The sequence below is a fragment of the Calliphora vicina genome, chromosome 3 (assembly GCF_958450345.1).
Source record: "Calliphora vicina chromosome 3, idCalVici1.1, whole genome shotgun sequence".
Lineage (NCBI taxonomy): Eukaryota > Metazoa > Arthropoda > Insecta > Diptera > Calliphoridae > Calliphora > Calliphora vicina.
Window position 1 is genome coordinate 17967662 of NC_088782.1, and position 27162 is coordinate 17994823.

Here is a 27162-nt window from a genome sequence, read left to right on the forward strand (position 1 = left end):
ACAAACATTTATGCACGTACATATGTACATTTTATAATGTTCTATAATTAAAAGCATATTAATGTTATAAAACAAATATGTATTTAGCTAAAAGACCTAAATTAAAAAATTCAAATATCAAAAACATGCCGACTAAATAATAATACATACTAAAAATTCTTTACAAAATTTAGATGCTGAAATAAACACAAATTTCAAACAAATAAATACCTGACATGTAAATCGTTTTAAATCCAAACAAAAAATATAAATAAAAAAACTAAATTTAAATAATTTTACACACACGCAAAAAGAAACAAAAATAAAAAAATTCATTCATAAATTTACGAACAAAAAACCTAAAAAAATTATAATAAATACTCACTCATTAACAAAAAGAAAAAGAACAAAAGAGAAGAGTAAAATAATAAAAATAAAACCCAACAATGAATTCATCACATTTGGTCACTCCAATGAATAGTCATCAACATCATCATCACAATAGCCACCATCCACATGCGTCATCCAGCTCATATACATCAAAAATGCCAACAACGAACAACAACCAGCCACAAACTGCTACAATCCACAATTACAATCCAAACGATCAGCATGCCGGTCTCTCTGTTTCGAATTTAGTAAATAAATCCAACAATTCCACCACCAACACACACACTAATAACTCACCATTAACAACAACTACAAACATAAACAATGTGGGGGCTGGTCTTTCACCAGCGTCGGCATCATCGTCATCGTCAACGCCAACCAATACTTCTACAACATCATATAAATTTGCGCCTGCACGTAGACTAGCTGCCAGGCAGACTTTACGTTTAGCGATACCCAAACAACCGGGTGACTCGCAACAACATTCTCAGCTAAACTCAACGGCACCAGCTACAACGGGCCACACACTCGCTACACAATTCAAACATTCATCGCCCTCACAACTGCCGCCTGCTCCGATTCTCAAACGTACCCCCATCAATACCCCCAATTTTTCTTCCACCCCAACCACAACTTCACTAAATTCCCATATTCCGAAATCAGCCTCTCCCCTAGAGTCACATCATTTACCAAATGTTTTGCATCATTCTACCAACACTCCCATCTGTACAGCAGCTACTCCATCGAGTGGTGGCAGTAATAAGTTCTTAAGGGTGCGCAATCCCAGCATAACATTAAATTCTTCGGATGTCTGCAATAATAATGACTTGTTTGCTTTCGCCAAGGAATTCTCTTCACCAGCGGTGGCAGGGGGAGGTAAGTTTGAGTTTTTTTCTCTTATTAAATGAAGCAATTTTATTTACTTTAATATTTGTTTATTTTTGTAGATCACTCTCCAATATTTGCCGAAATTGCCTCTTCAATATCTCCTTCTACAGCCAGTTCGGGCTCTCCAACGAATCATCTAAGTCGTTTGTTTAATTTGAGCCCCTCAACTTTACGGAGTTATGGAAATGTAAGTACTGCTAACTTAACATGAGATATTTTATACCTATATTAATGATAAGGAATTTGATAAAATCAGAACTGATCTCAAATTAAGAAAATATTCCCCTAAATACGATGGTTTTCGAGCTTTTTCATTAAGGATTTTAGATGAGGAATTTAGATAATTAATTGATCAGCGATTAATGGTCTGATTCAGAAACACGACAGGAAAGCAATTTTATTTTTTTTTTATATAGAAAACTGAGTGATTTTCATACAAACATTTTAAAAAGTTTTTTCAGGTCGTGTTTCTGAATCAGGCGCTAAGATTATTTTCATATTTTTATACCCTTCACCATGACAATCGGCCCACAAATGGATGAGATATAAGGAGAAAACCTCGATTTTTGATCTATATCTGGATTACTAAGTCATTAATATAGACAATATGAATATCTAATGATAGATATTTTAAAGTCCATTGCATAAAGCTATATATAGTAAGTTGGACCTACAATGGGTCCAAATCGGGAAAAATATTTTTTAACCCCAATTTTTTTTTCATAAATTTTTTCTCTAAAAATTTTTTTTAAAAATTAAAAAAAAAAATTGGAAAAAACCTTTTTTAAAAAACAATTTCAAAAAGAAAAAAATTAAAAAAACTTGTTTATAAAAAATTTTAATTTTATTTACCTAAAAATATTTAAAAACAAATTATTTTGAAGTATAATTTGGTGACAAAGTTCATTACCAACCTGTATAAAAACAAGTAAGAGAGCTATATTCGGCTATGCCGAAAAAAAATATTTTAAATTTTGAAAAAAAAAAATATTTTTAAATTTTGAGAAACAATTTTGAAATTTTTTTTTTCATTTTTTAATTTTTTTTTAAATATATTAGTGAAAAAAAATTTATGACAAAAATTCTTTTTTTGTAAAAAAAAATTCGGTTTAAAAAGGTTTTCGGTTTTCATCGTGCATATTTAAAAATCTAAAATTCTTTGTTTTATTTTTTTATGAGATATGCGCCCCCTGTTGTGGGTTCTTGGAACTATTTTTAAGGATTCAAAAAATATCAATTGTATTAATTTTTGATGCAGAATTGACTCATGAAATCATATTTGCAATATATTCAACCGTTTTTCTCTACAGAAAAATGTGCTCAAAATGCGCGTCTTTAGGTGCGTTGAACCACCACAATTTTTTGAAATTAACTCTAATAAATATATGTATTGGCCATTGTTAGCTATGACCTTTTCCCATCTTTCTGGCATCATATGAATTCCGAGCCAAAAGAACTGCTCATTTTTGAGGCCATGAACGAATCAAGCCAATATTGGAATACTATGTTCCAAAGTAAAGCGTATCCCAGAGAGAGCGTTCTGCATCGACCAAAACAAATAGTAGTCGGACAGGGCAAGCAAAACTTCCCAACCACTTTATTCTAAATACTTTTTAACAGGTATTCCATAATGTAGCCGAGCGTTGTCATGATGAAATATACAGCCGCATATTCTGCGCGTTTTTCGCCCAATGCTCGCTTCAAACGAATCAGTTGCGTTCGGTACAGGTTCCCTGTCATGATCTGGTCAGATTTCCGATTTCATAGAACCCTTTTGGTCCCTCCAAATACAGAACATTACCCTAGCGCCATGGATATTTTAATTTGGTGTCGATTCGGCTGTTTGGCCGTCTTCACATATGATCTCTTATGCTTGGGGTTATCGTAATGGATCCATTTTTCATAGCAAGTAATGATTCGGTGCAAAAATTATTTATTTTTATAGCGTTCTAGCATCATTTCGGACATGCAAAATCGTCTTTCTAAGTATCACGGCTTCAATTCGTATGGAACTCAATTTCCCTGCTTTTGGGTGAATCCTGCCGCTTACAAACGCTTTGAAATTGCTGCTTGAGTAGCTCCCACTGATTTTGCAAAGCTCTTGTTGAGTTTGCCAACAATCTTCATGAATTAATAATAATAATAATCTCTCCAATTCTTGTGTCAAAATCACTGATCTGAATAAACCATATATTGGTCGTTGAAACCGATGAAAAACATTCACCATAAGATTTGGTGAGCAATCGGTGTGCTTCAGCGGCACTTGATTCGTTGGTACAAAATTCGACATTTTCGAACCAAAAAAATGTTCAATGATTACGTTAGAATAAATGACATATATGTATATTAGAGTGGGTCAATTTGTATGGAGTCAAAAAAATGCAACAAGCGGTTATCAAAATCGCTATCTACGACGAATTCTAAGAATGTTTTCCGAAGAAACCATGGGTCTAAAATCAAAACCGAGCTTCCCATTTTTAACGCGAAAATTTTCCTTTCGTATTTTATATTTTTGTTTAAATATACTAACATTTTATTAAGCCTTTTAAGAAACTTGACTATGTTTGGGATTCTTCGAAAGGAAAGAATGGCAAAAAAGACGAATCTTTGCAAATGGAGGAGATTACCAATAAACTACACCCGAGGATGGTTACAAAATCTCATATTGTGGTTGTGCGAGAACCTAAAGCCGTTATTTTGGGTCACAGGGGGGGGGGGGAAAATGAAAAATAAAAAAAGTGCAAATAAACTTGTAAGTTCTAAACCGATGATCCGATTTTAATAAAATTCCCCAAGACTATAGATGTTTTGAATTTGGAACCCAAATTGGGGTGTCTCGGGTATATTACAAATTAAAAATGATGCAGAATTTTTGTTCTCTATCCGATTTGAAATATTTGTATATATGTGGAATCTACTAGAAGAGAGCTACAAAAAATATTACCATAGTTTACGAGATATTCACCATTGAAAATTAAAATTTTATGTTTTTTACTTACCTTGGTCTGTATTTTTGCAAATTACGGATCCAAATCTCTCCCGATTTTTTCAAATATATATCATTTAATTAACAATAAATTTATTAGTATTATAAGAAAAGAATTATTTCAAAATCGATACCAAGTCAAAAGTTATGTGGAATTCAATTAAAACAATTTGAAAAAGTATTATTTTCCAAATTTTTTTCAAAAAAAAGGACTTACATTAATCTTTAGTTATACAGAAAATAAAAAATAAATAAGCTTAGTAACAACTCTTCTATAGTCGTGAGATATTTTATTAAAATCGGATTATGGGTTTGGAACTTAGAAATTTATTTGCACCTTTCTTATTTTTCATTTCCCCCACTGTGACCCAAAAGATCCGTTTTAGGTTCTCGCACAACCACAATATGAGATTTTGTAACCATACTCGGGTGAAGTTTATTGTTAATCTTCTCCATTTGCAAAGATTCATCTTTTTTGCCTTTATTTCCTTTTAAAAAAACTTAAACATATTCAAGTTTCTTAAAAGGCTCAATAAAATGTTAGCATATTTAAACAAAAATATATAATAAGGAAAATTTTCGCGTTAAAAATGGGAAGCTCCAGTTTGATTTTAGACCCATGGTTTCTTCGGCAAAACTTCTTAGAATTCATCGTAAATTACGATTTTGATAACCTCTTTGTAGAGAAAAAAATTTACCCACTCTAATGTATATACCTTTTAAAATGACATATAAGTTATTAAAAACAAAACCATCGTTCAAAAGATACGCCAGTTATTGTAAATCCCGCATTTTCAAGTCATACATCAATATCCTTGTAGATAGTGGAGCCATGTCAGCATTTTTTTAAAATAGTACTTTTTGAAATTGTACATTTTTTTAATAAAATATGTTGTACTTTTTTAAAAAAGCGCTTAAATGGTACTGTTTTTAAATTGAACCCTTTTCAAATAGTACCATTTAAAATAGTGTTGTAGTTTTGTAAAATAATTTCTTTTTAAAGGTTAGTTTTTCAAAATAGTACTTTTTTTAAATCACACTACATACTTAAAAAAGTACTATCTAAAATAGCATATTTTTTAAAATGGTTCTATTGAAAATATTACTTTTTTTAAATGGTACTATTTAAATTTAAAGTACATTTTTGATTTTTATTAAGCTTATTTCCTATAATAATGCAGTATTTTCAGAGTTATACACTATTGTAGTAATAAACTTACTTAATTTTCAATTTATACAGAAAATGCCTTTATTTCAATTATCGAAACATTGTGGGCATTTTGACAGTTGCTATTTTTAACACCAGCCAAAAGGCACGTACTCAATTTAAAATGTTATTTACAAAACTACACAATCTGTTGAGCTAATTTTAGACTGTGATACAATTTCTAATCCAAATTCTTTAATTCACTTACTATTTAAAATTCTGTTGAAATAACGAAACAAAACATAATTCCCATACAATTAATGCCAAATCAAAGGTCATGACTTTTTAAAACGCAGCTAAATTATTCACACCAACTAACCAACCAACCGAAGAAATCTTAAGCCAAACAACTCACAATGTTGCCTAAAGCCACTGAAAAGGAAGGAAAAAGAGGAAAACAACAGCAACGTGAGGCAAAACAAACAAACAAAAAATCCATAAAGTCTAGGTGAAATTAATAAATTGAAATACAAATGTTGAATATAGATAGATAGATAGATTTGATGGCTATGAGTATAATAATAAAATAATGAAAAAAAAAATAAAACACAAATACTATTTACTATTTGTTGGGAATATTAAATACCAAATTAGAAGAAAGAACAAAAATTAGAGAGAAAAAAAAACAAGTTTTCAATAGTTTGAATACAGTTAACACCTCACTACCTTAATTAGTAAAATATACAAAAGATACAACAAGTTAGGATAAGACTGGGCCGAATCTTAAATGCCCTAATGAAAAATGGATAATACTAAATGTTGACAAAATTTCGATCATTAGGATCAGCATTAAGATCAGTTGTATGTCTAAAAAGGAGAGAAAAGCTAAGAAGGAGAGGCTTTGATTAGTATTGAAGTAAATAAGTGCATACAGACATACGATTTGGCGCCATAATTCTGCTACATTTGTATAGAGAAAGGATCTTTGACCGATATTTTCTTGGTGCAGGGTACCAACTACAACAATACTATAAAACATGCAAACTACTAATGATCATTAAAGTAATAAACAAGCAGAATGAATAAAAAACCTGCTCGTAAAAAACTCTTAATAAAATGAAAAATTATTACAACTTACGAAAAGTTGATCATTATGAGGTTAGTGTGACGTCGATGCAACATGATTTGATGGTACGCTTGGGTGGTGGTTTGTTAGTTACTAAGTTAGTAAGCTAGTTGCTTGCTAAATAAGTTAGTTAATGACTACTACAGAGACGAGAGAGAGAGAGCTAGTGTTTGTATATTTGATTTAACTACAAATGGCACTCCCTTACTTTCTATGGATTAATTTGTTTTCCTTATTTAAAATACACAAACCCACTTTATTTTTCATGGTGTGACTAAATTTTGTTGTTTATAAATCCATAAAAAGTGGATTTAAGGAAGAACATTTAGCCAAAATTGGAAAATAGCCGGTATATAGAGGTATAGTATCCCGTCAAAGTTTATTTATGATGAAGCAGTAACATAAATTTAATAAATTAATAAAATGTAAATCCATACAAAAGATTTTGGGGCGAGGAAATATTTGGACAGCCATCTTAATTAATCAACAGTTAAATATTGAAAATGGAAATATAAATACGAAAAGTCTTTCAGTGATAATTGCCGGTTTTAACAAAAAAACAAAAGGGAACCTGCGGGATGTTTATTTTACGAGATTTGTTTTAACGGCTTCTTCAACATGGACTCATGGTTCACAGCTGTTTTGCGAAAGCTAAACTGGGCCATATTAACGCCTGCAATTTAAGCTAAACCGGAACTATATTAAGCTAAACTGGGCCATATTAACGCCTGCAATTTAAGCTAAACCGGAACTGTATTAAGCTAAACTGGCACTATGTTAAAGATTTCGATTGAAGCTATAAACTTCACTGTATAAAGACTTAACTGGGACTGTATAAAGACCTACGATTGAAGCTAAACTTGGACTGTATAACGACTTAACTGGGACTGTATAAAGACCTACGATTAAAGCTAAACTTGGACTGTATAAAGACTTAACTGGGACTGTATAAAGACCTAAGATTGAAGCTAAACTTGGACTGTATAAAGACTTAACTGGGACTGTATAAAGAACTACGATTGAAGCTAAACTGGAACTGTATAACGACTGGGGCCGTGTAAAGACTTAACTGGGACTTGATTGACCTACGATTGAAAATAAACTGGGACTGTATAAAGACTTACGATTGAAGCTAAACTGGGACTGTATAAAGACGTACGATTGAAGCTAAACTGGGACTGTATAAAGACCTACGATTAAAGCTAAACTTGGACTGTATAAAGACTTAACTGGACTGTATAAAAATCTACGATTGAAGATAAACTGGGACTGTATAAATAACTACGATTGAAGCTAAACTGGAACTGTATAAAGACTGGGGCTGTGTAAAGACTTAACTGGGACTTGATTGACCTACGATTGAAACTAAACTGGGACTGTATAAAGACTTACGATTGAAGCTTAACTGGACTGTATAAAGACTTATAAAGACCTGTATAAAGACCTACTATTGAAGCTAAACTGGGACTGTATATAGACTTAACTGGGACTGTATAAAGACTTACGATTGAAGCTAAACTGGAACTGCATAAAGACTGGGGCTGTGTAAAGACTTAACTGGGACTTGATTGACCTGCGATTGAAACTAAACTGGGACTGTATAAAGACCTACGATTGAAGCTAAACTGGGACTATATAAAGACTTAACTGGGACTGTATAAAGACCTACGATTGAAGCTAAACTGGGACTGTATAAAGACTTAACTGGGACTGTATAAAGACCTACGATTGAAGCTAAACTGGGACTGTATAAATACCTACGATTGAAGCTAAACTGGGACTGTATAAAAACCTACGATTGAAGCTAAACTGGGACTGTATAAAGACTTAACTGGGACTGTATAAAGACCTACGATTGAAGCTAAACTGGGACTGTATAAATACCTACGATTGAAGCTAAACTGGGACTGTATAAAAACCATACGATTGAAGGTAAACTGGGACTGTATAAAGACTTAACTGGGACTGTATAAAGACCTACGATTGAAGCTAAACTGGGACTGTATAAAGACTTAACTGGGACTGTATAAAGACCTACGATTGAAGCTAAACTGGGACTGTATAAAGACTTAACTGGGACTGTATAAATACCTACGATTGAAGCTAAACTGGGACTGTATAAATACCTACGATTGAAGCTAAACTGGGACTGTATAAAAACCATACGATTGAAGGTAAACTGGGACTGTATAAAGACTTAACTGGGACTGTATAAAGACTTACGATTGAAGCTAAACTGGAACTGTATAAAGACTGGGGCTGTGTAAAGACTTAACTGGGACTTGATTGACCTACGATTGAAACTAAACTAGGACTGTATAAAGACTTACGATTGAAGCTGAACTGGGACTGTATAAAAACTTAACCGAGACTGTATAAAGACCTGTATAAAGACTTAACTCTGACTGTATAAAAATCTATGATTGAAACTAAACTAGAACTGGATGAAGACCAACGATTGAAACTAATTTGGGGCTGTATAAAGACCTACGATTGAAGCTAAACTGGGGCGGTATAAAGACCTACGATTGAAGTTAATATGGTTGAAAATCTTAACATATCATCTAAGTTTAATACAAAATATCCATATCAAATTTAGGGTTAATATCATCATAAAAATGTATAACATTTAAATCACATTGTATATTCTATTCTTACTGCAGAAATAAACTTTCTTTTCCTTTTTTTTTACAAAAATTCATTCAAAACTACGCTTATCAACTCATGAATATGTATGTTTTAATAAAAAAAATATTCTTTAAAATATGCAAATTAATTCCCCGAAAAATCAATTTAGAAAAAATTTAAACCTATTGACATTAATTTGCATATTTAAACCTCTATAACGATGCCATAGGCATATGTAGGGTATTGACATGATCGCTCTGAGACATTTCAAAGACAAGTACATAAATATCTATATTTATTTCTCAATTATATTGAATGGGCACTGTGTTTTTTCCCTCTACGTCTGCCAGTGAAAATAAATAAAAAAAAAAATAAAACAATATTTGTTGCTGCTACCGCTGGTTGCTACTTAATGTTGTCATAACTAAATACTAGACAGACTTTTTAAAAATTTTAATGAAATATTTAAAAAATCTGTTTATTTGCTTGTGTCTCATTGTGCTGTTAATGTTTTTTTTTTTGTAGTTGTTTATTTATTATTTTTGGGTGTGTGAGTTTATAAGTTTAGTCTCATCAGTTTACTCTGTTGAGATTTTCAACACACATTTTTGTTTCAAAATATTTTTTTTTATAAATATTGTATGTATATAAATAAGAAACTGCCAAAAATCGATTTGACGAAAATCAGAGAATATTAAACAAAATTTATATTCTCTAAAGCTAAAAATTTTATAAATAAATTAAATGAAGAAGTATGGGAAAAACATTACGAACAAATTGATGTATGTATGGGGGGTTTATTTTGTTTTGAATTCTCCCAAAACATTTGACGTTTATTATATTTGGTTTTTAACTATAGTCAAAAAAAAAACACCGTGTACAACCATAAACAAATGACTTTTGTATGAAATGTATACAAGAGTTTTAAAAGAATGTCTTCGACAAATGTTTTTAGAATCAACAATTTCGAAATATTTAAGAACAATTTTGAATTGTGACATTAAAAGCCATTTGTTTTATTTATTAAAAAGTACCAATCTCTCCTTGTCATTTGGTGATTCCAGTTTTTACACTTAAGATAAATGGATTTCATCTGCTCGTTGGTTTTGTCAATAGACAATTGTCAATAGAATTAACTATGAACTGACATTTGATAGGAAATTCAAAGCCCCTGATACCTATAGTATACGAACGGGTAGAAAATGTCATGTAATTAATGTTGGAGTGTTTATCTTTTCGCCGACAGATAACTCTCCGGATTGTTTTCATTCGTTTCCACCGTTTTCGGCAATAACGATGACAGATTGATCGGTCTATAAATCTTTGCAGTAATGTGATTTATATTTCACGATTTGGAAATAAATACCACTTTAACTTTTCTATACACATTCTTTTGGAATCTATATTTATATCAGTATAAGACCTTCACAACTTGTTTTAGAATGTTTTAACTCTCTTTAGCAATTGACTGTGAGAAAGCAGGTATATTTGGCCTACGAGCCTACGAGGAGACTAAAATAGCGAAGAAATTATCTTAACGTTTTTCTGCTACTTCGTTAATACCACCAATAAAAACAGGTCAACATCAGTCACATCTATGGTTTAGGATGGGAAACTGCTACAACGTTCTCGAAAAGCAAAACAGTTCCGCGGTTTCTATCAGCATGTAATCGCCCAAGAAAACGAGGTCAAAACGAAAGATCTCGGTGGCCAGTTCACATCACCTCTACGTGACATGACCATGCCCTCAAATTGCTCGTGCAGAATGTCCAATGTGGCCTGAGCTGTGTTGTCATATGTCGTTGGTGTACATATCATTCAATTCAGGCCAAAAGAGGTTGGTAATCATCGATCTATAGCACTTGAAGTTGACGGTGATGGCCTGGCCAACGTCGTTCTCAATGTAAGATGAACCGATGACACCGCTAGTCCAAAATCCAAACCAACTGTGACTTTTTCGGGATGCATTGGACGCTCTTGGATCTCATTTGTACCACTGAATGTCTGTTGTTTAATGGGGCAAACTCTGTTCAAGCCATAAATAAAGTTAAACGTTGTGACTGAGTAACTGATATACTCTCTCCTAGATGTTTAACTCAGACGATCATTTATGTAGAGAAACGGCAACTTGAGGAAGACATATTGAAATCTAGTCAACTCCGGTAGTTGAACATCCCAAGCGACTTCGAAATCGCGAATACTGGCAGATGCCCATTTTCGAAACCGAATTATACTTATCATTGCTGAGTTTCCTCAACTGCTGTAATCAACTAAGATAGTTGAACCTTCCATGCGACTTCGAAATTCTCGTTCCTGAAACTGAAAACTGCCCTTGACTGCTTCCTACCTCCCAACATAATATCGAAGGAGTTTAACATCAGGATAATTAAGAAATGGAAATCAAAGGGATATACTTAAGGGCTTTATAAAAAACTCAAGAAGGATCAATGGTGGAGAGATTGTTTTAATCACCACAACAGCTCATCAGGTCAAAGAGTGTCAAATGTAATAGTTCTGACCACCAGAAATTGAAATTGATAACTCTCAAGTTTGCGCGAATACTGGACGATTCTCGATTCGAAACCGAATCATTGAGATCATTGCTGCATTTTCCACATAGAGATTCTGCCAACCAAGAAAGTTGTGACTGTCTAGGACTACTTCCAGGCTTTATAACTGATAGATCCGGTGTCAAATCTGACACCGTAAAGTTTGAAAGTTTTAATGGTACAGATGCTCAGAACGTTTTACAAATAAGAAAGCTCTCGATCGATCTTTTCAACTGATCGCAACTTGTCCAATTTATATTAATATAAAATCTCAATGAATATTCTAGACAGACCGATTTTATCGACTTATAAACTTAACCTAGGACAATTGTGAGAATGGATACTTCGCCGGCTCTGGCAAAGACATTTCCACTGAGCACATTTATGTGCCCGTAAGTGTATGGGAGAGTAATTGTGTCAGTGGTAGTGTTGGGTTGACTTTAGTTGTTGTATCCGCAGCAGTAGCAAAGTATCTCGTGTTGTATTAAATATTGTATATGGTTAGAATTTTATTTACTTATTATTTATTTTTTTTCTGTTTCTGTTTTAGTTTTTTTTCGTTTATACGTTGTTTGTATTTTTGTATTATTTTTTTTAATGTTTTTATAGTATAAAGTGGCAATATTTTTGTTGAGTTACGTTATTTGTGTTGTTGGGCGCTGAATGTCAGTGTGTTTGAGAGTTGAGTTATTTTGTAGTTTTTAAAGAACATGCTGTTCAGTTTATATTCAATTGAGACTCGTGCCGGGTTAGTTTCTTGGTCATTTAGTCATTTAGCAGTTACTCAGTTATTAAGGTTTTTCTTTAGACAGTTAAGGGTTTAAGGCGACAAAAAACGTTTAATAAAAACCTAAAGAAAAATAAGTAAATAAAAAAGTGCGTAGCAGAAGTATTAGCAAGAAATTAAAAGAAAGTGTTGAAGCTATCTATATGAGAAAATTGTTTGTAATAACAAAAGCAAAAGAAATTTTAGAAAATGTGAAATTTGTTTAAAATTTTAAAAAGAAAATCAAGTTTATTTGTTTTATAAAATACAAAAAATAAAAAAGAATTTAAAAAAAAATTAAAAATAAAAATTTAATAAATTATTATGGGCAATCGTGTTAGCAATTTGTGGTGTAAAAAAACAAATTTGGCCATAAAAGATAAAGAGTTTAACGAGAATACCAAAGCGAAACGTGAATCAAAACGTCGGTTTAAACAACGCCGTCTCTCGCTTAATTGTATAACACGTGAAGCGAGCTTAAAGCAAGCGGATGAGCCAGTACTCGTGCACAAACCCTCGGCATCTACTTTACCGCGTCATAGCAAACTCTCAACACCTGAAAGGAATTCTAACCAACCGCTACAACAACCTAAAGAAATATTAGCTCAAGATCAAATATCAACAAAAGAAGAAGTAAAACAAGCAGAATCTTCCATAATAAACGAGATTCTTTCTAAAGAAACTTTTAGTAGCCAATCGTTACCCCCAACCCCTGCTAAAGAAATCTTTTCAACAGCAAACTCTGAGAAAAAACCTGTTTTATTTACAAATTCCTTAGGTGTCACCTCAGAGACACAACGTTTAAATTCTTTTTCTCCCATCTCATCATCATTGTCATCACCTTCAAGTTGCTCCAGCCCCACCATCGATGTGGTAGATTCTCCCATTAGAGTGCTGGCAACAACAAAGACCCAAGATATTTTAACCAGCGAGAAATTGACGTGCACAACAAGTAGTATTTCCTCTTTGAAAACTGCTACCATGAAATTTAATTCGGATTTAACCACTGTCAAGGTAAGATTCATTCAATTGTTTGTTTTTGTTGCGTTCAAATCACTCACTACTCATTTGTTTTGTTTACATTTTGTTTAAAACAACAACTATCTGTAGATTTATTGTTTTAAACAATTATAAACTGAAATTAAATAAATAAATAATAAAAATAAAACGAAACGAAATGATATGAAACTCTACAAATTGATACAAAACAATGTGTTATTACGTTGTTTTAATGATTTCATTATTTATTTTAATTTGCCTGTTTTTTTTAAAAAAAAACGTATTAATTTTGAGTTAAATTAAAATTTTTTAGTTGATTTTAAACGTTTAACTGCTTTAACCAACCTTTGGTGTTAAGGCGGAACCACTTAAGCCGATTTAAATACTTTTTGTATTCAGCTAGATTTTAGTGAGACGTTAATACTCTGGCGGAAATCTAACCGAAAATAATATTCGGCTAATTTGCGAAATAAAGTAATGTTCTAAATTTAGGAGCATGTTTTAGCTCAATTTTCATTTCACTCCCAGCACCACCCTTCAGTCAAATTTTGCCTTAATACTGGCCAAAGCAGTTTCAGCTGTCCTGCAGAACTAGTTTTCGGCCAATTTTGGAACTAATACTGCTAGAAGCTAGATTTCTGGTTCAATTCAAAACAGAATATTCAGTTGAATTATTATATTTAGGCTTTAGAAGACTTCTCGATCATTAATGCTTATTCTTGCTAGAGATTCTGGCTACGAATGCAGTTGAAGACTGACTGGGATCGAATCTAATTTCCACAGTTGCTGTAATCAATTCCATTAGTTGAAATTTCATTGAGGCCTTTAAATCTTTGTCCCTGAGAATCTCAAATTCATAGAGATTCAGACAACCAAGAAAGTTGTGACTGTTTAGGATCGAATAACATTTCCACAACTGCTGTAATCAACTCCAGTAGTTGAACCTCCCATGATACTTCGAAATCCTCGTTACTGAGACTGAAAACTGTCTTTGACTACTTCCTACTTCCCAACATGATGGCGAAGCAGATAATTTAGAAATGGAATTCAAAAGGAATGGTGTTAAGGACTATCTTCTCAACATGATGGCTGAACTGACCAGCCGTCATCAGAATAATTTTGAAATAGAAATCTAGAAGATAATGTATCAAACAAAACAATACATCATATCAAATACCCTTATTTTTAGGCTATAGTAAGTTCCTTGATACGCATATTGCATATTTTAGAAAGAGATTTTGACAACCAAGGCTATTGTGGCTTGTCTGCGATATAATCTCATTTCCATAACTACTGCAATCAATGCCGCTAGATGAGCGTCCGTGGCAAATCTTAAAATTTTCTTTCCTGAAAAAGCCAACAGTTCTTGACTGCTGCTCATATCTCAATATGATGGCTGATCAATTCAACGTCAGTATAATGTAGAAATTAAAAATCAAGATCATTGTTTTGAACTCTTCCTAAACCATTTTAGCTCGTGGGCGAAGAAGCGATTGAGAAGTGATTTGTAAGAAGTTCAAGATAGTCCTACAAGAGACATTGTTTCCAAATAATAGATCAACAGACAAACAAATCTTATGTTTAGGCTTTAGCTTACGGCCTATTATAGACACTAATTCTGACAACCAATGTATGTAGTATATGTGAACTGTCTGGGATCAATTTCCATAACTGCTGTAATCAACTCCGGTGGTTGACTTTCCGTTGCAACCTTCTGAGAATGAAAACACCATTTGGAAAATATTCATGTCTCAATATAATGGATGACATTTATTGACATTACAATTGACAATACATGTGTAATAATATCTGATATCATTCCGTTTGTTGTTTTAATTTTACAGGTTTTTATGAGAGTGAAACTTCAAAAATCCATCTTGTAGGATAATTTTCAGTATTATCCTGGTTTCCGAATTCCATCGAGTTTGTCGTTATCTTAAATCTTGTCTGATATCTTCTTCGTTTTTATTAGATCGGAAAAAGTGTTAAAAACATCCAGTCTGAAGCTTCAAAAGTTATGTCCATCCCACAGTTGAGCAAGAACTAATCTTGTTTTTAACGGCAGGTTCTCCTATTTGTCAAATATGGGCGGTGGGTGACCTCCAATCATGGTTTGTACTCGTCGTACATACCATAGTGGTTTAGAAACATTGTTACGAAATTTCACATGGTTGGAGCTGAGGGGTTCTCGAGTTGATTTACGTTTGTTCAGCTTCCTAGCGATAATGGGGGCCAGTGCATAGCCCCCCAAACTTGGTCACCTCGGGTCTCAATTTTTTAAAAAAAATCGCCAAAAATCCATTTATGATCCGAATGACCTGAAATTTTAAATATAAATAGTCCTTGAGAAGGTCTACAAAAAATATGCTTACAAGTGTATGTTATCTCTATTAGTTGAAGAGATATTCAGGTTTATTGATTTATTTTTTTTAATTTTGCTCGATCTTTTCATGATTTTTTAGATATGGCGGGCCTACGGAGGGTCAAAATTTATTTTTAAAATATCAGCTATATTGGCGATAAAATTAAAGTTAAAGTTAAAAAAATAAAAATAAAAAGTTATACGCATCCAAAGTTGGAACTTGTAAAAAGGGCCGTATTTTTTACGTTTTTTCCCAAGAAAGCCCATATATTTTTTCTTTTGTAGAAAAAAATTTTCTTCGGGACTATATAGAATTTTTATATGATTCGGAAAGATAACTTAATGCAAAAGCGTATTAAGAAAAATTTGGCTCACTAAAGCGGACGTATAACCCCCCAGACCAATCCAAACTTAGCCAATTTTTTTAAAAAAAATTTCGGTTTGAGTAGAAAATTCTAAAAATGCAAAGCACGGATCCACGAAAAAGCTCCATATTTGTATAACCCCATATGTTTCTTAAATATTTACCAAGTGTCTTTACTATCTCACGGTAAATAACGTCACAGTAGGCACTTTTCCAAAAAAACTCAGTTTTTGGAACACATTTCCCCGTTTTAGGAATTTCGGTATTTGAAAATAAAAATGTCTAAAATTCTAATGCCATTGATTTAAGGATATTTGAGTCTATATTTGTTCCAAATTTTGTTACGATATCTTTAACTGTTAAAATTTTACTTTAAGTCAAATTTTATATTTTTATTAGTGAAAAATCACCATATTATATTTTTTTTAGTTTTTAAGGTAAATGAAGTCCCAAAATTATATAAAATTGGTCATAATGTTTTCAACAGTATCAAATACTTATATAAAAAGCCTTTGTTTACTCCTCAGAAGTTCCACAAACCTTGCCCCCTTTGACAAATTTGTACGTTTTTTAATATAATGCGTGCATACACTTATAAGCGTATTAAAATTTCAGCTCATTCTGATCATAAATGGATTTTTGGCGATTTTTTTTAAAAAATTTTAGACCCGAGGTAACCAACTTTGGGGGCTACGCACTGGCCCCCATTATCGCTAGGAAGCTAAACAAACGAAAATCAACTCGAAAACACCTCAGCTCAAACCGTGTGAAATTTCGTAACAATATATCCAATAATTTCCAAGATACCGTATAGATTTTTCTTAATTGTCCGAGTTCTGAAGAATATTTTCGGCATAGTACAAGATACAGTAGGTATTACAGGTACCGGTTGATTGTATTGATTGCCTTACGCAATCAAGTATCCTTGTACAGTCTTTACGTGCCTGTCTAAGAAGATGATCAGTAAGGGGAGTTGAGATAGAGTTGGAGTTAGAGTTAGAGTTGAGTTAGAGTTGAGTTAGAGTTGAGTTAGAGTTGAGTTAGAGTTGAGTTAGAGTTGAGTTAGAGTTGAGTTAGAGTTGAGTTAGAGTTGAGTTAGAGTTGAGTTAGAGTTGAGTTAGAGTTGAGTTAGAGTTGAGTTAGAGTTGAGTTAGAGTTGAGTTAGAGTTGAGTTAGAGTTGAGTTAGAGTTGAGTTAGAGTTGAGTTAGAGTTGAGTTAGAGTTGAGTTAGAGTTGAGTTAGAGTTGAGTTAGAGTTGAGTTAGAGTTGAGTTAGAGTTGAGTTAGAGTTGAGTTAGAGTTGAGTTAGAGTTGAGTTAGAGTTGAGTTAGAGTTGAGTTGAGTTAGAGTAGAGTTAAAGTAGAGTTTGAGATGAGTTAGAGTTGAGTTAAGTTAGAGTTTAGTTAGAGTTGAGTTAGAGTTGAGTTAGAGTTGAGTTAGAGTTGAGTTAGAGTTGAGTTAGAGTTGAGTTAGAGTTGAGTTAAAGTTGAGTTAGAGTTGAGTTAGAGTTGAGTTAGAGTTGAGTTAGAGTTGAGTTAGAGTTGAGTTAGAGTTGAGTTAGAGTTAGAGTTGAGTTAGAGTTGAGTTAGAGTTGAGTTAGAGTTGAGTTAGAGTTGAGTTAGAGTTGAGTTAGAGTTGAGTTAGAGTTGAGTTAGAGTTGAGTTAGATTTGTGTTAGAGCTGATATAGATCAAAGTAGGTATTAAATCTAGGAAACAACAACTCTTGATGATCTGGGAATTACTAATGAATACAGAGGACTTCAATTTATGTCAACACAGTAAATACTCGTATGATATGTGATTTAAAACTTAACATTACCTAATTAAGTTTGAAAAGTTAATTAGAATATTAAAGTTCCCCATCTCTCCCTTAAAATACTGAGTCGTATTTATAGCAAATCTCTCAATTAAAATTCTTAAGTCTTCGCCTTGAAATAAAACGAATAAAACTTAAACCAAACAACCTTTAATTTTTTTTGTTAAACTGTGTTCACACCTGTTATATTAAAAAAACGTATGTGTGACAAGTTGTCACTGACAACTAAAACCACTTACTAACCGAATAATTTCTAAAATTCTATAATCGTAACATTAAAATTAAATTCTAATTCAAGGTTAATTTTTTTCGGTTTCAAGTTATTTAACACAAAGTATGTGTTATTTTTGGTGTGTGAATTTTTCAAATTTTCAAAACCTTTATTTACGACTATTTCGTAATAAAAATTTTAATTTTTCTAATAAAAACAACAATATAAACACAATAAAAAGAGGGGAAAAAAACATTGTATTTTAAATAATTCGTTGGTATTGTTTTCATTTTCAGCAAATTTGTAGTTATTTGTTAATAAAATTTTAAATATATTTACGATGATTTTGACAAATGTATTTGAGGTATTTATTATTATGAGTTTCACTGTGACGAGCCCCTGCCACCTTTTCCCCCTGTGTCAACACGTTGTGGGGTTTTCGTAATGTCATCAAGACATCTGGTATTAAAAAAAATATTTAAATTTTTTTGTGTTTATTAGTATTTTGCATGCTACACTGCAGGTTGACGATGGTGGTAATGTAATTGATGGGTTTGTTTGTGATTTTATGAAATTTTAATATAAATTATAAGATAAAGGGTAGAATTAAAGTCGAGTTTCAGTAGAGTTACAGCAGATTTAGGGTAGAACAGAGTTGATGAATATTTTGAGAGGAGTTATAGCAAAGAAATATCAATAAGAGATTATTTGGATAGAAATATGAAAATTGAAATAAATAATGGGTTCAAATATAGATAAAGCATTCGCCATAAATCAGAATATAATTTATACATGAAACTCCAAGACAATTTCGAAATAAATGCACTCCTAGTTCTAAAATTACCTAACACATTTTCGTGAAATGTCAAGGTCTCTACATAGCTACATTTTCAAAGTCGACCTATAACCAAACAAATGATGTTAAAAGCATTCTTGTTCATTAGAAACTCATTTGTGTGTCTGAATATAATTAATTTATTAAAATAAATAAATAAAACTTGTTGAAAAAGCATAATAGAGATAAAATAAATATTATAAATGATTTAAATACTTAATCTGCTCATTGTCGTTTCTCAGCAAAACGAAACGGAAAAGAATAAATGGCAAAAAAATTTGAAATAATTTCAAATATTTCTTAATAATTAATATTGGTCACTGAACTTCAAAAGGTGAGGGCAGTATTTATGAGGTAGAATGAACAGTATTAGAATAATGCTGATTCAAATCTGCTAAATTTTTTGTTTTTCATGACTGATGATGAATGATGTGAGATGGCTGCTAGTTAAGATACATGGTCAATAAACAGATCAAAGTCATTAAGCAGAGTTTCTTAAATTGTTTTAGATTTAAATTATTTAAATCTATATATTATGGCCCATAACTTGTGTTTAAATCTTTGCATTTACAATCTTAATAAAGTTTATTTATTACACGTTTTAACATTTACATTATAAAGAAACAAAAAAATAGTTTTCTTGCTAAAAATTCCTATAATGACTGCTAAGCAAATATGTATATATTCGGCCCGTAAATATTTTCAAAATTTTATTTTCATGTTGGTTTTGTTTATAATTTTTTGATTTGCTTAAATTTCTGTTTACAAAATTCAAAAAAAAAAATTCTTCATGTGAAATTAATCGAGCTGAACGTTTAAATTAAATCGCACATGATTTTTGCTGTTTTTTTTAGTTTGTTTGTTTTTCTTTAATTCTGCGATTCTTAGAAAATTGTACTCCATATGTAAATTATTTTACAGTGTGGCGGCCGGGGGTTGTTGGCAAATTCTCTAATTTATGTGCTAAAATCAAAAGCGAAAATAATTTTTAATTTTAATTAGGCCAACAACAATATTTTATTTTTGTTTTTATTTGTATGGATGTATGTATTCTTAAGTAAATATAAATAAAATTTATTTCAAAAATTAGTTTTGCCTGCTTTCAGGGAGGGGCTGGTTCCATTTTAAAATATAAAATAAATTAAGAATAAAAAACATTTTTAAAATAAGCTTTTATTAAAAAGCTCTAAGAAGAAGAAAATAAACTTTAAATCGAAGAAATTATACTTTAAATTATATCGAACTATTTATTACAATTTAGAATTTATATGATATAAAAGCTTGTTTTCCTGATGTTGGGCTTGTATCAATAGGTTTATATTGGGAAAGAGATAGACAAGAGTTAGAGTTAGGTTTGAGTTGAGTTAGAGTTGAGTTAGAGTTGAGTTAGAGTAGAGTTAGAGTAGAGTTAGAGTTGAGTTAGAGTTGAGTTAGAGTTGAGTTAGAGTTGAGTTAGAGTTGAGTTAGAGTAGAGTTAAAGTAGAGTTTGAGATGAGTTAGAGTTGAGTTAGAGTTGAGTTAGAGTTGAGTTAGAGTAGAGTTAGAGTTGAGTTAGAGTTGAGTTAGAGTAGAGTTAGAGTTGAGTTAGAGTAGAGTTAAAGTAGAGTTAAAGTAGAGTTTGAGATGAGTTAGAGTTGAGTTAGAGTTGAGTTAGAGTTGAGTTAGAGTTGAGTTAGAGTTGAGTTAGAGTTGAGTTAGAGTTGAGTTAGAGTTGAGTTAGAGTTGAGTTAAAGTAGAGTTAGAGATGAGTTAGAGATGAGTTAGAGTTGAATTAGAGTTGAGTTAGAGTTTGAGTTGAGTTAGAGTTTGAGTTGAGTTAGAGTTTGAGTTGAGTTAGAGTTGAGTTAGAGTTGAGTTAGAGTTGAGTTAGACTTGAGTTAGACTTGAGTTAGAGTTGAGTTAGAGTTGAGTTAGAGTTGAGTTAGAGTTGAGTTAGAGTTGAGTTAGAGTTGAGTTAGAGTTGAGTTAGAGTTGAGTTAGAGTTGAGTTAGAGTTGAGTTATAGTTGAGTTAGAGTTGAGGTAGAGTTGAGTTAGAGTTGAGTTAGAGTTGAGTTAGAGTTGAGTTAGAGTTGAGTTAGAGTTGAGTTAGAGTTGAGTTAGAGTTGAGTTAGAGTTGAGTTAGAGTTGAGTTAGAGTTGAGTTAGAGTTGAGTTAGAGTTGAGTTAGAGTTGAGTTAGAGTTGAGTTAGAGTTGAGTTAGAGTTGAGTTAGAGTTGAGTTAGAGTTGAGTTAGAATTGAGTTGAGTTAGAGTTGAATTATAGTCGAGTTAGAGTTGAGTTAGAGTAGAGTAAATTTAAACTAACTTTGAATTCTAACTAGAGATGATTTTAAAATTTTCAATTGCAATTGAAGATTTTCGATCTTATTCAAGTGGATCTGCATAATGAATTTATTTAAACAGTTAAGCACAACGACTTTGGATGATTGTTTGGCCTCTGGTGACCATTTAGGCAATGCTGGTTTGGTTGTAATTGCTACTAAGCTTAGCTTTTATTTTGAAGCATTTGTACAATATAAATTTATTCAAAGTATTGGCCATTGTTAGCTATGACATACATATACCCATCCATATGTTTACAGAAAACATATGGATTCCGGGCCAAAAGAACTGCTCATCTTTTGAGGCTAAGAACGAATCAACTCAATTTAATATACTCGTTTCGGGGCAAGGACTGGACAATAAGGCGGGTGAGGAAAAACTTCCCAACCACTTCTTTCTAAATAGTTTTTAACAGGTATTGCAATAGTTTTTTATCAGTTGCGTTCTTACAGTTTCCTTGTGATGGTCTGGCTTTGGTGTCGATTCAGTAATTTTGCCGAGCATCACATACGATCTCTTACGCTTCGGGTTATCGTAATGGATCCAGTTTTCATTGCAAGTAATGATTCGGTGGAAAAATTGGCCGTTTCAAAGCCTATCAGCTTAAGTAATACACCCAATAATTTGCGAACTTTATTATTACATATCTGTAGATATTTTGCCGATATTTATTATTATAAAGTTACTACAATGATGGTTTATTATTCTTTTATTTAATTTAATAAATATTTTCTTTTTCTCTTTTCAGGTAAGTCAATGATGATATCAATAAACAAAGAAACACTAAGGTAGTTGTATAAAATCCAGCCATTAATATTAATATAATGATGTTTAAAATTTGACACCAAGTTGGCACGAAAGAATGCTGATGACAGCTTTAATAAACAAACTTAGAGTTAAAACAAATAACAGAGCTATATAGCTTCGGTCATGCTGTATATCCTTCAACAAAGTACATTTTAATACAAAATTAAAAACATTCAGCCTAACTACGAAAGCCTTAAAGTCGACTTTAAGTCCATAAAGTATTATATTAAATTTCGTAGCATAAAATAGAACTTTTGTTTTTTTTCGTACCATAAGAAATATTTTAAAAAAGCTTGCAAATCTTTTTCCAACTCATACATCGAAATAAATGAAAATATTTACATAAAAGTTCAAAATAAAAAACTTATAAAACGACTTTTTAAATTATATGTATTTGAAATCTGTTTTATGGTACGAAATTTAAAATAAAAGTCAACTTTTTGGACTTATAATCGACTTTTGTGGTTAGGCTGAAAAATTTCGTGAACAAATTTTGGTGACAAAAATTCGTGTTAAATCATATTTTTTCCGATTTTAAACCATTGTCATTCCGAATTTCTATGGTGCTAGGTCTGTGGAAGATAGATATCCATATTGTTTATGATGATATGCCTTAGTAATCCAGATATACATCAAAATTAGGTCAAACATCGAGGTAGTCGTGGTGTTTTGCTTATATTTCAGCCATTTCTTGGTCGATTTCCTCGGATTTAAACAGCGATCGGACCAGGATTATAGCGGATAGATTGATGTATCAATACTGTATGTCGGAAATGAAAAATATAGAAATTACAAACGGAATGACAAATATATATACATTTACCCTTGCCATTCATGGTGAAGAGTAATGGGTAATATATCTATCATTATCACATTTTAAATTACACAATGTAAAATTAGATTTTAACGGGGGGAGTTTACATATTTTTAAATGTGTAACATTTCCAATATTGCTTTCAATGATACCATGATTCACTATCAACTAACACTTAATTATTCGCGTATTAAATTCAGTTCACACATTTATCTTTTTGCTGCAAAAAAAAAAAAAAAATATTTGCAAAATAATGTAAATTAATGATAGTGCAGCTGGATGGCCGTGCGGCCCACAACTTCAGCAAACACGTTTTTTTTTGTTTGATTCCGGCAATCACCGGACTTTCTCAATGTGAGATGAATGATCATGTTTACGTTTTGTTGTTTCTTGTTAATTTTAAATGTATTTGTCTACAAATTGATGTATGAATTTCTGAGTAAAACAAAATCACAGCAGACTTGTGGGCATAATCATGAATCATCAGTTTAAAACGTTGAGCGAAGACACTCACGAATTTGTTTCCAAGACGTAGCAGTAGCATTGAAACCAGGCTTGAATGAAGTTTTCTATGTGGCGAAAAACCCGAATGTGATCATATTACTTTGTAGTGATCAGGCAATTGTTGTTATAAATCAAAAACTTTGTTTTTTTTTATCTACCGTCTGTCTTTAGTTAAAGAATGTTGTAGTAGTCCACATTTTTGTATCATGTGAACTTGGCTGTAAATTCTTACACATACAAAATACTTGCTGGTAGTAAATATCTGGGAGAGAGCACATACACTTTTCTTGCATGAATCATCATCCTATGTTTTCAGTTAGAAATTGTTTTGTCTTTAATTCAAAAGTGATTTCAAGCCACAATCAAGTTACCAGAGAAAGATATAATACAATCGCTGGAGTATCAATGAATGAACAAAAACAAGCAGATACTTGACATAAAATTTTTCTGTTTTCTTGAAAAAAAAAAAAAATAACCAAACTTCTGTACTTTTCTTTAAACATTTTTAGACAAGATAAATTTACTTCTTGTAGTTGAAGTCGTATTGTATGATTTAGAGCATTGGAATGTTTTAGCTGATTATTCTGAAATCAATTACAAAATGCGAGTATTGCTCACATAAACACAGTAGCCACTTTAAATGTGTGATCAAGTAGGAAAATGGAGGATCATTTTAGATCTAGTGACTTAATACAAGACTTCTGGCATATTAATGTTTTATAATAATCATAGTCTTAATCCAAAGATGATGTAAGCCGAACAATTAGCTATTCCAGGGTTACATTCTTCTCTTTGGATTGCAGATAGTCAAAACACTCTTCTCCAGTTTAGAGATCTTTCTGATCTCGCAACATGTGGATTGCTTTTGCCATTATTTAATTTACAATGTTTGCAAAAAGACCTGGAGCCAAATTACCGCATTCGTTATTGAATGAACTATCGTATCGAAAAATGATTTCGATATCGAAATTATGATAAAATAATAAAATTACGATGAATTTTACTCATCATCGAATGCGGTAATTTGGCCCCTGTTTTTAACAATTTATAATGAAAGCCAAAAATAGTTTATTTTTCACGTGTAAGGCAATAGTGAAAACAACAAAGTTTTTATACCCTACACCACCATAGCGGGCAGGGTATTATGCTTTTGTGCAGATGTTTGTAACGCCCAAAAATATTAGTCTAACACCCACCTTAAATTATACCGATCGACTTAGAATCACTTTCTGAGTCGATTAAACGATGTCCGTCCGTCTGGTTGGCTGGCTGGCTGTCCATATGTAAACCTTGTGCGCAGAGTACAGGTCGCATATTGATACATATTATTTTTTCGGCCCAAGGACCAAGCATATTGAAACCGGCTGAAATCGGTCCATTATTTCACCTAGCCCCCATACAAATGTCCTTCCGAAATTGGACTTTATCGGTCATAAATGTTTAATTTATAAATGTATCTCCACAAATTGCGCTCCAAATAAGTTTTATATATACAAAATTCATATCACCATATTTTGTTACGATCGGTCCATAATTAGTCATAGCTCCCATATAGACCCGCTTCCGAAAATCACTTAAACGTGCATAAATCTCCTAAAAATGTTGGTATATACACAAAATTCAACATAGATAACTTTCATTAAGACATAAATCACACGACCTAATTTCATGGTGATCGGTCCATAATTGGTCATAGTCCCCATATAAGACCCACTTCCGAAAATCACTCAAAAATATAAATTATTGAAATTTTAAAATAAAAATGTTTTTGCTCTTTTACTTAGTGTAGGGTCAAGCCCGACCATACTTTCTTAGTTGTTTTTACTTCGAAAATGTTGAATTTTGTTCCAACAAATCGTCATATGCAGGAAGTTTTGCTTTACTTCTTAAATTTAAAAAAAAATGAGGATGATGCACACCGATTGCTAACCAAAGCTTAGACCCCTTTCACACTAGGCAATTTAGTTGCGCAAGTCTCTTGTGTTTGTAGATGCCAGAGGTAATGTCGGGTTAAGGAGAAGAAAATTTTGCATGCTGTTTTGTTGTTGGGCAAGAGACTTGCGCAACTAAATTGCCTAGTGTGAAAGGGGTCTTAGCGATTTAGAAGAAAAAGATCGTCCAGGCCAGCAAAAAAGTTTGAAGATCAAGAATTGGATTACTCCATGAAGTTTGTATTAAAACTCAACAAGAGCTTGCAAAATCATTAGGAGCTACCCAAGCAGCAATTTAAAAACGTTTGCAAGCATCGGGATTCATGCAAAATCAGGAAAATTGGGTACCATACAAATCGAAGACGAGAGACATTGAAATACGATTTTACATGTCCGAAATGATGCTTGAACGCTATAAAAGAAAATCATTTTTGCACCGAAAAATTACTTGCAATGAAAAATGGATCCATTACGATAACCCGAAGCGTTAGAGATCGTATGTGAAGCCCGGACAAATCGACACCAAAGCCAAATATCCATGACGCTTAGGTAATTCTCTGTATTTGGTGGGTGCAAAAGGGTCCTATCTATTATGAGCTGCTGAAATCAGGCCAGACCATTACAGGGAACCTGTACCGACTACTATTTGCTTCAATCGATGCAGATCGCTCTCTCTCTCTTGGATACGCTTCACTTTGCAACAGAGTACCCGATATTGGCTTAATTCGTTCTTGACCTCAAAAGATGAGCGGTTCTTTTTCATATGTTACTAGAAAGATGGGAAAAGATCATAGCTAACAATGGCCAATACTTTGAATAAATTAATGTTGTATAAATGTTTCAAAATAAAAGCTAAATATTTGAAAAAATCCCTAATTTTTAAGTAATACACCCAATAATTTTATATCAAGAACAAATGATCCAATAACAGGTTCATTTCGGCCTTTGCATGTTCATCCACAATTGATTTTTCTTTCACTTATGTATAAGAGCGTTGCTTATCATTCCTCTCTTCAAATCAGGGACTTCGCTGTATTCGTTCCAAGAGCTCCTTTCATCAAAATCATCCTCCGTCTTTTAATTTATTGACAATTGCTCTGCAGCTTCGTATACCAACTTGGGGTGATGACTGTTCGTTATTGTGTTCAGGTTCCAGTCAAGCATTCTCTTTAATATTAATCCTAAATTCTACATGATTAATATTTTTACACTCCGTTTGCTCTCCGCCTACCACGATTTGTACATTCTAATGTGCTAAGATCAGTAATCTGCATTAACAAATCATGCCACAATATAAATATATTGTAAAGTTAAATAAAACGATTTTTTAGAATCCCAAGCTGCAATTTGATTCCCTTTTAATAACATATTTGTCACAGGCTTATATTTGAAAGATTTCGTGACTCCACCTACCAATCCTGGAATAGTAGGACGGATTGTCAAGTGTCCAAGGCCTTTTAGTCAAAACTGGATGCAAAGGCAATCAAAACACTAATTGGATTGGATAGGTGTAGTCTCAGGATTCTAGTAGAAGTGATAACCGGTCACTGTTTAATTGGGCCTTTGTAGGTAAATGGGATAATAGTACATAGGGTTTTTGTAGGTTATGTGGGGATGTAGAGGAGTTGGAGACACTGAACTTGGGAGTGTTGCTGGCTGTAAATTGGGTAACATACTAAGCTTCAGCAGAGGAATAGGTTGGCTTTTTAAAGGATATTCTACGGTGAATTAAAATTTGT

At 32.3% G+C, this 27162-nt stretch overlaps 1 protein-coding gene across 7 annotated transcripts in view; it reads left to right on the forward strand.

Moving 5' to 3' along the window:
* Sarm (sterile alpha and armadillo motif) overlaps nt 1-27162 on the forward strand; it is a 199581-nt gene that overhangs the window by 26633 nt on the left and 145786 nt on the right. For 6 of the 7 annotated variants that reach the window (XM_065502918.1, XM_065502917.1, XM_065502919.1 and 3 more), the window contains exons 2-3: nt 174-1245; nt 1317-1444. In XM_065502918.1, the coding sequence (XP_065358990.1) occupies nt 426-1245; nt 1317-1444 (948 nt within the window). In that variant the 5' untranslated portion in view covers nt 174-425. Of the gene's footprint in view, nt 1-173; nt 1246-1316; nt 1445-13276; nt 13474-27162 lie in introns of those variants that run through there. The other variant, XM_065502922.1, reaches the window with a different exon arrangement.